This window comes from Oculina patagonica, chromosome 12 (assembly GCF_052425735.1).
Source record: "Oculina patagonica isolate OP01 chromosome 12, crgOcupat, whole genome shotgun sequence".
NCBI lineage: Eukaryota > Metazoa > Cnidaria > Anthozoa > Scleractinia > Oculinidae > Oculina > Oculina patagonica.
Window position 1 is genome coordinate 20,737,266 of NC_135769.1, and position 13,296 is coordinate 20,750,561.

Sequence of the window (13,296 nt, forward strand, 5' to 3'; positions counted from 1 at the left end):
CCATTTTGTTTCCCTCCACAACACTGATATGTAAAGCAAGGAAATTTACATGTAATGTGTGGCTCCAGATAAATTATATCCATGCCTACCCTATGAAAGTCATTGAAAATTCCAAGTGGGAGGGGTTATCAAAAGCTAGATAAGAAAGTTTGAAGCTAAAATAAAATTGGAAGTCTTTCATTGTGGGGTTATGGATATTTTCTGAATCAACACAATACTCTTGCAAGGCATACTCCTTTGCATCATGCAGGAAGCATTTTTATGTGTCAAACCTCTGGTAACACAACCGTTAAACCTTATCACAATCTTTATTTTTTGTGGTTTAGATGGATTCCAGCCTGTGCTCAAATCCTTATTGAGGAACGTCAGGAGTGGATGCACTTGGTACCTAATTCAGAGGGTGATTCAACAGCACTTGTGCAGCAGTTCTTTGCTTGTCTTGCAGCACTCATGTCAACACAGCTGCGTAGTCTTGTTATCAATTCCCTTGCCGACTTTGTCAGCTTTTTAAGTTTGTACAAGGTAAATGAACTTTAATTGACGATTACCATCCAAATATGATGCAGATTCATAGTTTTAAAATATCAAAAATAAAAATTTTAGACTATTGGACGAAAAAAGCACAAAGTGTATAAAATACACCAAGTGTATTCTCAATATTTGGTTGGTGGAATTTATAGTTCTTTTTAGAAGATCAAAAAACGGACCTGCAGACTTGTATGATCTCTGATGTCCAATAACTGTGCTATTATTTGTAATAATACAGTTTTCAGTTTATGAATCCGAGCAATTGTTCTATTAATCCTCTAAGCTCCATTGAAAAATAAATAAAATAAATATACGTCTTGGAAATGTTTGTTTTTAAAAATCAAGAAAATCTGTTTTAAACAATTCAATTCATTTCTTAATCCTTGTGTCTTGTCATGTATGCTTCAAGATAAGTATAAATTTAATTAATTAGTTATATGTGATAAAATGCGAAGTTACATGTTGATCACTGCTTATTTACTTCAGGATGGGAATGATTTTGGTGACAATTACTCAGACCTTCGATATGTGATGACAGAGGTGAGTTACATTTTGGCAATTATTGATAATTTGACAATTTTCCTCAAGTGATTTTGAATTACAAGCTCATTTTCATGTTTAAGTAACTGCTACCATTTATTTAGAGAAACATATTTCTATAAATGTTTGATGATTTTCCTCCCACAATTTTCAAACAGCAACGCGTCTTTTTTCAAAAATAGATTTTTGAAAATATGTGGAAAGAACTAATGGCATATGTTAAGCTTGGTAGTATACTATTGGAAGAAAGATATTAAGAAAATGAGCTACTTATTAAGTTATTGAAATATAGTTATTAAAATATTGCTAAATGAATATCATTATAAGGTTTTCGAAAAATGAGATAACTTCTAAACTATTATTAGAAAATGTTCCAAACTATTGGAGCAAAAATTTCTAATTTTATTTGCCTCAAATGCAAATTTCTCAAATATGATTTTGATCAATATTAGGCTATTAACTTATTTTTAGAATATTTTTTTAACTGGTAGCTTATTTTTCTTGACAAACATTTTTGAACACTTCTAGTTTATTTCCTCAATAACTAGCCCATTTTTGGATTTTTTTTTTCAATTATGCGTGTTAGCTTATTTTCCAAAATATTTTTGAATGCATGATTTATGAATAATGTATTCGCTTACCTTGCAAACTAAACTTTGCCATAACCACATGGGTATTATAAGCTTTTAATCCAAAATAATTTTCCTTGAAACATTTTTAAATAACTGTTCCCCCAATTTTTCTAATTTTTTTATTACATTTATTTACAATATTTCAGTAGCTATTATGATAATTTTCGTTTGTATTTCTTTTAACAACTAGTTTGAATTATTTTCAAACATTTTGCTAATAACAATAACTTTTTTTACTCATATATAATTTTTAAGGTCTTAAAGCTCATTTGTAAAAAGTATATTTAGAATGTTAAGTAGTTTAAAATAATGTTTTTGCATTTTTCAATAATTGTTTCCTCATTTCTTTTTAATTGTGCAACGCTTAAGAACTTTTGTATAAAGCGCTTTATAAATAATTCATTATTATTATTATTATTATCATTATAATTATTGTTTAATGTTAAAAGGAGCTTTCTATTCAGGATTTTGATACAAAATATGTCACAATATATGCTTAAGGTCTTTAAAGATTTTTTAGAACTAATCTCCCTAATGATAATGTTTTATGGAAGCTGTAAGTTATCCAAAAATATTCAAGGTAATTATAAGCTAGTTGATATTAAAATAGTTGGCAACACATGCTAACAGATGTTAAAATATTTTGCAACATAGTTGTATTTATTTATATTATCTTGTTATCAATGCATAAACAGTTTTTATTGTAAAAAAGTTAAAGTATATTAAAAATATGGTCATAGTTTCAGGTAAAATATTTGAGAGAATAACAAATAGCTATTAAACACATTTTGAAAAATAAACTAACATTTAAGAAGACCTTTTTGCAAAACAAGGTTATTTTAAACTGTTTGAACTTTTTAAAGATAGTAGTTAGTGAATAGCAACTATCAACTTATTTTGTCAAACATGATTTTTAAAAGTATTACACCATTTTCTGAATTACGTTTCAATAATAACAACCAAAGCTTTCAAATTATTTTGGCAAGTACTTACTAGCTTATTTTCCAATTTGTTTCAAAGTTTTATCAACTATAAGCAAATTGTCGCAAATAATTTTTCCGTAACCATCATCTTATTTCCCCAAATATCTCTTAATAGCATTTTTTGAAAAACTGTTTACTACTACGTTATTTTTCCTAAAACATCATTCAATAACTGATAGTTTATTTTTTAAAAACATTTTCCAATTATTTCTTTCCCGTTTTAGTCTTAATTTTTCTAATAGTTTCAATAATGTTTATTGAGATATTTTTCAATAACTGCTTGGTTATTTACAAGTATTTTTTGATAGTTATCTGCTTATTTTAAAAACTCCGCTTTGTACAACTATTTCTGCTTTTTCCTCAGTTGCTTGTTCAAATACACCAGTCCATTTTTCTAAAATTTGTGTTATATAATATTTTGTAAAGCTACATTTACCATCTTATTTTCTTTAAATATTTTGTGAAATATTTCTTTAATAATTATAAGTTAATAAAATAACTAATAAATAACTAAAACGAATGTTTATGGCAAGTTTTTCAGTAACCAGTAGCTTAATTTCCATTAAACATATTTCAGTGTTAATCTGTTTATTTTCTGTAATAAAATCATGTTTGAACATCAATGACCTTATTTTCTTCAAATACTTTTAATAACTTCTACTAAATTTCCTCATTAGGTTATGGAATAACTGTTAACGCATTTTTGCTGCGAAGCCTTAGCGTAGCAGCAGAACTATTTTTGACTGTCCGCGCGGGGCCTGGGCGCTTTATATAGGCAACACACTCGATTTGACTTTTTCGCTGGCGATGATTTTGAGTACATGCAGTACGTATGATCAGCGGCATGTAAAATGTGGAAGCTGCGTTTGTCGTTAGCGATGTCCTTTTCGCTAAAGAGCAAGAAGTTAAATTTTAAAGCGCTGAAGCTTGCGCTTCTGTTCAGTACTTTGAAAATGCTTCCCAAGAAACCTCTCTTGAGCAAGATGGTCAAGTATACTGCCGGTGAAATGGTCTTTTCATCCCTTATGCGCCATCTCTGATGAATAACGAATTTACGTGGCCCTCTTATAATTCGTTTTCATAATTATCCATTACTAAGTTAATTTAAGAAAAAATTTGCATTCTGTGCCTTAAACGTGAAATATGTACAGCAAAAACTACGAAGATTATTTGCGAAGGCTCCATGAAAAAGGTTTTCATAATGACCGCACGCTAGAATGGAACGAGCTTTGAGCCTTGTGACTCCATAAATTGGTGTTTCTGATGGCTTTGCGATCGAATTGCACGTGCTATGTTTTGTTTTATTGCTTCCTTTTCGCAATGTCACTAGCATTTCACTCCCTTAGAAAAATTATATCTTTCACATCTGGAAATATGAAAATCCGAAACATTCCTATGACCTTCCGTTCCGCTCCTACTATTATAATTATTATTCTTATAACTCACTTCGCAGCACTTTACTTGCTATCAGCAACTCCTAGTCTAAAATATTTCCAATTACTTTGCACTTGTTTTAGAAAATATTTTATCGAGACACATAAGATTAATATGCAATTTAAACTTTTAATACTCATTAGCCTTTTTCCACATTTTTAAAAGTACATAGCTTATATAAAGTGCCTTATTTTTGAAAGTGTTTTGTCAGTGTCCATAAGCTCATGTATTGAAGATTTTTCAGTACTTATTTATCAAGTGAATGAAAATAAACTTTTCATACGAAAAAGGTTATTTTGTAAATAATCTTCCCAAGCAAAATGCTAATTTTCAATTTGACAGAGTATTTTTCCAAACTAGTTTTTCTACTAACTGCTCATTTTCTGAAATATTTCTTTATTGTTATTAGTGTATGAAATAAACAATAAATAACTAATAAATTGGCCAGTTTCTTTCAAGTTTTTCATTTGTAATAATCTCAATCTTCCTAAATTTTAACCACCCCAAAACAACTGTTAACCACAACAAAGCCTCTAAAAGGAAATCAAAGGCGAGTCATGAGTCCAATATTAATAGGCAGCTGAGAAAGAGGTGGTTGCTTGTGAGAAGTGGTCAATCAGAAGAAGTGGTTTTTAATATTTTAAAAATTTAAATAAAAAAATAATCACTTGTGGAAGAAACCATGACATTTACAATTTTATTTTTTCAGATTATGGTTGTTCAGCTGAAAATTGACAGTGGGAAGTTGACATTTGATCCTCCATTCAGAGAACTAAGAGATATCTTGCTAAGATTGTTGACAGATATTGTTCAAAATGCAGAAGATCTACCCAGAGTAAGTTTATCTTACATATATTAAACACGGGAGATTGTTTCATCACATTTCCAATCAAAACTAAAACAAGTTAGAGAAATAAAATAGTAAAACAGTTGTGCTAATTAGCATCTGATTTCCAAAACACGGTAAAGGTTTCCTTCGTTTTAGCTTGATGAATTACCAATAAGTTTGAGAGCATTTCTTGAAAGTTTCAGTCCTGTTATCTTTGAAACTAACAGTTATTCCAGTGAAAATTTAGGTGTTGGTCATGTGATATGTACTAATTGCAAACAGAATAACCCCTATTGTGTTTTTAACACCTTTTGTAATACCAAACTATCTACTTATCTACTTACACCTCACTACTTCTACCAGTTGTTGTCACTACACCACCACTGGAGATCCTAAACCTTACAGTCCCCATAGTGCAAACGTTGTTAGACCTTGTTTTATCAATAGTGCAGTGGCACTCGTTGGGCATCTCCTCAATAAGCCAAGCAGTGCAGACTCAATTCGCTGGTTTGAGATATACTTTGCTTTGATGGTATCAAAGTGAAGTTTAAATTAACCATGTACGTGACTGCCCAGTGCAGAAGTATAAAGACTAGGTACTGACACGTTAACAATTCCTGCCCCACTTAGGTTGAGATTGAGCTGTTTCCTGACATGAAAGACAAGAAGCTCTTCCTTCGCTCAGTACATGTTGATGAGGCACTTGTTCAGGACTACATGGATCAGGCTGTGGACGTGTTTAAACTCAACACTGTTGGACCTCAAAAGTATGCACAATGATTGATCAAGTATTTTATAATTTTTTTTAGCTTTAAGAACCCAGACTTGTCACATATTAACGATGTGTAGTTGTCTAGTTTTGTGAAACAAACTCAGTTCATTCAATTTCTTTTGGATGGACTTAAAAAAAGTTCAATTCTAATTTTTTTTTTGTAGTGACTGTCATGCAGCTGGTCACAAGAGCGAAGAAAATAATTGCAGTTTGAGAAATGTTTGTAACGTTATATCGAAAGAAATTTTATCAAACCTTTAAATTGTGTAGAGTCTGTGTGTAGAGGAAAATGCTCAATCCCAAAAGATGTTTATTCATTACTGACTGATCTCTACTTCCCTTGAAGGTATCTGAACACTTACAAGAAGTATCAGGATTTATTAAACAACAAGGCAGACACAGAAATCAACACTTTCATTCAAGATGAACCTGTTTTGCTGGCCTTGTCGAAGGTATCAAGATAATAGTTTTAGAACATTTGTACCCAATTTAAACAGTATATCCGTACCTTAACTTAACATTCCTTATCTTATTTTACGCAGAAAATTGACTCCTACCAAAACCTGTCCAAGGAGATTGCTTCACTACATATCACTGTTCCTCTGAATATGCTCTGCTTGAATTGCGATGATGTCAACCAGGAGCTGTCTGCCCGTGCTGCACGACTTGCTGACAGAATGATACATTATGTCGTGGATCAGAACAGAGACAAAAACAGAGGGTATGTTTTAGAGCTGGAATGATTTTTTTGGTGATTTGGCGGTGACAATATCAACAACAACAATCTTTATTACATGATCCATGCATACACAAACACTTAGCAACCTGCAGGCTGTGTAAGCTTCTGAATGAGGGCTTGAGAGTATACCCTGAAGACAAAGCAAGTTTTAATGAGTCATTTAGTCTTACCAGTTGACTCAGTTGACAAAATGTAATGTTGTTTTTGCCCCTTAAAAACATTACAGTGATTTCATTAAACCCGTGAAACAATTTCTAACAATGGATTTAGTATCTAATTGTATCTAAAAGTGTAATAACTATTTCAGGGGTTTAGTGAAATCACTCTAACTGTGTAATTAGGGTAAAAAGGCAATGTTTAAAAGTGAAACACAATTTCGAGTTTTTTTATGAAGGAAATGTCAAAATTGGCATTATCTTGTGCCATTAAATGTTTTTGAATGCCCAGTCATTAATATTAGAAACAACGCTGACATACAAGATAACCAAGAAAAGGTAATAAAGTACCAGTACCTTTTTCTCCCTTAGATTGTGTAAATCCTATGATGAAATATCAGACAAGGTGCAAGAGATGCCAGACAACACAAGTGACTTGGTAGCGCTGACACAGTTCCTGGAGAATGCCAGTTCAGTTACTGTCGTCAATTTACAGACTGCTGTTGATGAGGCTGGAGAGCGGCTGCTGTTTTTACTTGATTATGCAACACTACCATGTATGTGAAACATTATGAGCCCGTTGTATAGATCAGTTCCATAGCTTTGTTCGATTTCTAATTTGTCTTCAGTGTTATAAACAATTTTTACATTTGAAAGGTTACAAGAATAAAGGGCCTTGTTGCATCAAGTGAAATGCCTTGAGCTAAAATCAAATCCTTCTAAACCATGTTACAGAAAATATTGAACACTTGGTCAGGAGAACGTGATGTTAAACAGACAGTCAAGTGATATAAATGTTTTCGGTTTTTTTGGAAGACTATTTTTATTGATCTTTCTAGACATGAGTGTGTGTGTGTCTTTTTAAAAGAAGTGGAATGCATTATTCAGTTTCCCTACACCACCAGAACACAGTTTGTTAGACACAAAAGAAAACAAAAAAAAAAACGATTATGTGGCATAATGTAAAACGCGATATCCAGCTTAGTCAGGCCAACATTTAAGGTGCCATTCTTGCCTCGTTTGTAAACTTGGCGTGAAAGAAATGCATTTATTCTCTGCGTTTCTTAGTTACCATGATTTGGAGTTTTTGAAATGCCAGTTGTAAGTCAAGGTTTGACTTTTTAATGAATATACCTTTGAAAACCACTATAACTATTTTGTGGCAGATGAAGACCTGAAATTGAACAGCACTGTATTTCATTGGCCAGAGCACATTCAGAAAATCTTTGAGCTCAGCAGGAACCGTATTGGACACAGGAAAGATTTGGCTATGGATGAGGTCAAGAGAAAGTGAGTGTTGGTTCTGTATTGTTGTCTTCTGCAGATACAGCAGCTGATTGCAGTAAGCCAATTTCTTATTAAGGTGGCATTGATAACATTCCACATAATTTTCTTCAAGTTAGCTTAATGTTTTTACTTGATACAGTAATAAAATTTTTTGAGAAGTCATGGTCATGGAATTCGGTTTTTTAACTTAAGAATGTTTCGACAAAACAGTTATGGACTGTGATAAGCAGTTTTTCAAATACAGCGGTTAGAAATTGGCTTATGTTTATCTTGTTAAAAAAAGTATTTTTGGAATGACCGTACACTATTGACCATGAAGGATTATACCTGTACATTAATTTTCTGAACATGATGAACACCAAGCACTTTTCATAACATTTAACAAATTATTTGCACAGCACCACCAAGTAACGTGTTTTCTTTTTTTCTTTAATAAGAATCAGAAAGAATTATTGACACACCAATGGTGCAAGCAAGGCTCAATAACACTGTTATGGCCCAGGGTCCTTTAATATTTAAATATCATTTTTTTGCACAGGGTCAAGGCATTTGAAGATAAACTTAATGGATACAACAAAGAAGTTGAAGCATTCAGGAAGAAGGAGGCAAGTGCTAGCTCAAGCTTAATTCTAAACAAACATTCAATTAGTAATTATTGTTAGATGATTTGTTTTAACTTAAGGTTCCTTTTCACTTTAGATTATGGCGGCTGATGAAATGAAAAAGAATGTCGAGAAACTTGATGAACTTGAGGATGCACTTAAAAGAGCACAGGAGGAGCTCATTGTATGTTCTGCTTATTTTTTTTGCTTTGGTGTTGCTTTTATACTATTATACACTTTTGCTTTTTTCTCACTTGAATGTATCTTAAATTAACGTTAATTTTACTTTTTTGTCATGTTTATTACTTATTGCTAATTAACTTTAATAATCTGATAGTCTTAACTTTTGAACAGAACTTGCATCTTTCTAACTTACAGTGTTTTTAGTGATGTATGAATTGACATCAAATCAAGGCAAGCTCGAATACAATTGACGCAAAAGGAAGAAGGATGTTGAAAATCAGTAAAAACTAAAAAGTATTCAGGAACGTCAAACTTAAAAACAAGTTGGGCCATATTTTTCCCTCATTTTTTAGGCCTGGTTCACACAAGCGACATAACGGCAAGGTCACACAAATGAAAAAAAAACACACCTCACATTGATGTTTTATGTCACCAGTGTGAACAACATAACATGACGACTTAGTGGGAACATAATGACATAAGCATTACAACATAAGGAAAGAACTTAACTTTTCTTTATGTCGTTATGTCATGTGTTGTCGTTATGTCGCTAGTGTGAACCAGGCCTTACTTTGTTAAGCACACTCACCAAACGTGGTCATTATAACATTGACTGTTTATGGTATTAATACACAAAAAAGTGATTTGGCATTTCTGATTTAACAGCAAGTTAATACAGAGGAAGAGTTACTGGAGTTTGAGGCCACACAGTTCCCGATACTTCAAACCATGATTGCGTACAAAGAACCCTATGACAAGTTGTGGAGAACAGCCCTGTCTTTCCACAATAAGAATGAAACTTGGCTTAATGGTAAGATCAAATGTTTCGCTTAATAAATAATATCTGATAAATGAAGCGTTTATAAACAACAACACAAAGAACACAAAGGTACAAGTTGCTAAGGATTACTTGATATTGTGGGTGGCATTAGCACATAGTAGTAACTTGAAATGATTATTACTTTTTTGATTTTATGATTTCTTTGTGATTCCAATTCCTTGCACTAAAATATCGTAATGACGTACAAACAGCGTTGGCAAAGGTTTTAAATTAGCCTCTGGTCAATACGCCTATTTGATTTGTATTTTGGTTTGTTCCAGATTTATTACCAAAATCCTTAAACCATGAAAAATACAAAGCAAACTAGTTTGAAATTATTTTAAAGTGCACTTCATTTTAAATTCCAAAATTTTACAGGAGTTGTGACAAATAGTCTAAGTGTCTGTCAGAAATGAAAACAATTTCCAGTTAAGGACGTTCGCGCTAATTGTTCATGCGCATCCCTACTGCGCACGTAATTCATGTCGCAACGCCATGCCACGCCATACTTTGAGCGCGCGCGCTGAGTAAAATTTCTAAGAACATACTGGGTGAGTTGCTGTTCCGCTAGCTTCGCTTGCAATTTGCTTTCTTAAATGGTCGGTGACCCCTACATTTTTCTTAACGGGTCACTTTTGTTAATTAATATCTACGTTTTGCGAGAAAATGAAAAAAATCTATCGAGTGGAAGTTTGATTTTTTGTCAAACTGACGGTTTGAATTCCGCTTTTTGAGCTTTCCTTTTTGCCGTACGACAGTTTCAAATGTGTTTTACCAGGGTTAAGTTTTCCAAAAAAGATGGCAAAACTAGGAATTATTTACGCAACAGACGCATTTCTACAAAATGTGACTAATATCGTTATCCTCCGTTCACTCAACTTCGATATTTTTAACTATAAACCCTGTAAACCATGCTGAATTACGTGCGCCAATTTTTCGAAATCAGGGTAGTTTTCCACACGCTTTTTCTATGAAACGAAGTCGGCGACCCCAACTTTTTTTTGCATTTCTGACACAAGTAACTCATCATCTGACCACAGCAAAAAATTAAAGAAATCTATCGAGTAGAAAATTTTCGCGCGAACGTCCTTAATGACATTTTTGCCATGAAAACTATGCAGATCAAAACTGATTTCTTTTCACTCTCAGTCAAAAACTACTTCTGTGTGAGTTGTGGCACATCTATTGTTTTTAAGGTTCTTTTATTGCAAAGGTTACTATGACAAGTGCTTTAAAGGAGCTATATGACAGGGATTTCGCCGATTTTTGGTTTAAACTGTTCTAAACCCATCTTTGAACATCTAGAGAAAAATATAACCTTAATTTGCGGATAGAAATCAAGCTACGGTTAAAAATATTGTGTTTTTAAAGACGCACAGAAACAACTTGAAAAAGAACGTCAAGCTGCAGTCCGTTTCCATCTCAGCCATCCGCAGCCAAAGATGCTTGTCAACAGTTTCAGTGCTCTAATAAAGCAATTTTTAATAAAAATAGATTATTATTTTTAGGTTTCCTGGGACACAAACATAAATTTTGGTTGTTCAAATATCTGGTAAAATCCGGGACATAATATTTTAAATATTTTAACATTCGCTTTGTCGCTGTAAAAGTTTGGAATGTTTTGGATGAAAACATCAAATACCTCCCCCTCAAAATGTTCAAAAATGAAGTTAAACTTGACATCTTACAGAAATACTGCCAACCTTAATGAGTTTTCATCTGGCACCTAGTAGTTATTTAATATTTAGTACTTGTTATAAATATATTTATCTTTTTCGAAGCATTGTATGTAAGTATTTTTTGGTAATAAAGTTGTTGATAGTTGTTGCTTGTTGTGTTTCAAAGGTCCATTTACTGACATTAACTCAGAGGAAGTCGAGGAAGAAATTGGCAGCATGTACAGAACAGTCCTAAAACTGACCAAAACATTCGGTGATGCTCCAGGACCCCGCAGAGTGGCCGACAGTGTCAAGAGTAAGATTGACAAATTCAAAGTTCACATTCCACTGTTGCAAATTATTTGCAACCCTGGATTAAGAGAACGGCATTGGGAACAGGTATCCTTATAGTTTATGTCATTTGTCTATCTTTCTGTGATTAAACTTACTCCTGAATAAAGGAAATTAACACGAAAGAGGAGGTAAATTTTTAAAATGAAGGAAATTAACGCAATTAACACAAGGAAGCCAGGTGTTTGGCAACAACAAAAACAAATTTATTTTAACATTTAAAGTTTTAGCCGAAACCATTAGAAGTTCATGTGTCAGACGTCGAACTTCCCTTCTGAAAGCAGGCATGAACTGGAAATATCGTAAAAAATTGTACTCGTAGGATTTTACATTGCAATAATTGGAAATACAGTTTGCAGAAAAGGAAAAGTCAACTATGTCTGGGCAGGAGCCAGAATTGGGGGTAATATTAATGTAAGTTAAGGTCTTAACGTTTCGCTTTATTAAAGTCGCGAAAACAATCGCCACCAAAAATTAACGCGAATTCAGCGTATGTATTGTTCAAATTAGAGTATTATATACGTTTCACTTTGCTATTCGTATTTGATGTTAAGGGTCAGTTAGGTAAATGATCACAGTGTCTCTTGTGTAGTGTGAGGCCATTAACTTGGCTGGATCAGGTGTCAGTGGCTTTGATCACATCTTGGGTGATTGGGTGGGAAAACAATGTTCATTGGCAATATTTTCGCATTATAGCAAAGTCGTGGCTCCCCTGAGCCAAATGCCATTTCCAGGGAGAGTTTTAAAATGAATTATTGGTTTCTATGATGCCACGGGTAAAAAACAGATGACTATACACAACAGACTATGAAAAACAAGCATTGCCTTCATTAACGTGACCTCAAAAGTCAGAACATCTTTGAAAGTTTAGATAGAACCTGGACAAAAATGGCGGTAATTAATGGTAATTTATGGTTTCTTATGAGATCCTGTAATGTGTTTTGCAGATGAGTGAAGTTGTTGGGTTTGACATCAAACCTGAACCATCAACATCCCTCTGTAACATGCTGGAATACAACCTTCACAAGTTCACAGAAAAGTAAAGATTAGTTTTTTGTTTAACGTAGGAGTGTGAAGAATATCCCCTTTTATGGGCAGGCGTTATCCTCTTCTTATCGTGAATGTGTAGAGATCTCCAATGATATTCTTGTTATGCTACCAATCCTATACCATTTGAAACTTGTGGTACTTAAGGTTGATTTATTTTGATTCCCTTTAGGCTTGATGAGATAAGCGGTGCTGCCAGTAAGGAGTTTGGTCTGGAGAAAGCCATGGAGAAGATGAAAGTTGAATGGAAGGACATGTACTTTGAGTTCATTCCTTACAGAGACACAGTAAGTGGCCAAAACGAAATGAATTTAGATGGACTTGATTATGAACACAGTTTCAACTCCTCCTCTTCCTTATGTTCTTTAAATTCCTTTTCCTCTTCTTCTCTGTTGCCTCCGAAGTTTTTGCACCTCACTCAGGGAGGTGACTTAAAGGGACCGTGTCACGGATTTTAGCCAAACTTAGGCAAAGGAAATGACCACCAAATTCGTTTAAATATATAAAATAACATCTTAAAACAGTGAAGGAATATTTAAATAACACACCAAATGCAAAAGAAGGTACGGATGGCCAAAATGGACGAAGATTGAAACGGATTACGATATGGGTTTTTGAAAAGTGATCCGGCGGAACAGTTTTCAAAGTTAATCTTGTTTGCTTGTAACTTTAAATTATAACGCCGGGAAACACATTTAGCTGCAGTGAAGCTATGGTTTTGTCATTTAGAATCATA

The 13,296-nt window shown here is 33.3% G+C and overlaps 2 protein-coding genes across 3 annotated transcripts in view; both read left to right on the forward strand.

The window, feature by feature from the left end:
• Window positions 1-13,296, forward strand: part of LOC144632171 (uncharacterized) — an 80,083-nt gene that overhangs the window by 55,267 nt on the left and 11,520 nt on the right. The window lies entirely within an intron of this gene.
• The window catches only part of LOC144633956 (dynein axonemal heavy chain 3-like), a 116,336-nt gene that overhangs the window by 9,171 nt on the left and 93,869 nt on the right, over window positions 1-13,296 (forward strand). For both annotated transcript variants that reach the window (XR_013567127.1, XM_078492886.1), the window contains exons 9-22: window positions 327-522; window positions 1,015-1,068; window positions 4,827-4,952; window positions 5,577-5,713; window positions 6,065-6,170; window positions 6,261-6,439; window positions 6,985-7,169; window positions 7,779-7,902; window positions 8,438-8,504; window positions 8,599-8,685; window positions 9,351-9,495; window positions 11,350-11,561; window positions 12,461-12,552; window positions 12,733-12,847. Coding sequence is in view for 1 of the 2 variants with exons in the window: in XM_078492886.1 (XP_078349012.1) it covers window positions 327-522; window positions 1,015-1,068; window positions 4,827-4,952; window positions 5,577-5,713; window positions 6,065-6,170; window positions 6,261-6,439; window positions 6,985-7,169; window positions 7,779-7,902; window positions 8,438-8,504; window positions 8,599-8,685; window positions 9,351-9,495; window positions 11,350-11,561; window positions 12,461-12,552; window positions 12,733-12,847 (1,825 nt within the window). In the remaining variant the exon portion in view is untranslated. The remainder of the gene's footprint in view (window positions 1-326; window positions 523-1,014; window positions 1,069-4,826; window positions 4,953-5,576; window positions 5,714-6,064; window positions 6,171-6,260; window positions 6,440-6,984; window positions 7,170-7,778; window positions 7,903-8,437; window positions 8,505-8,598; window positions 8,686-9,350; window positions 9,496-11,349; window positions 11,562-12,460; window positions 12,553-12,732; window positions 12,848-13,296) is intronic.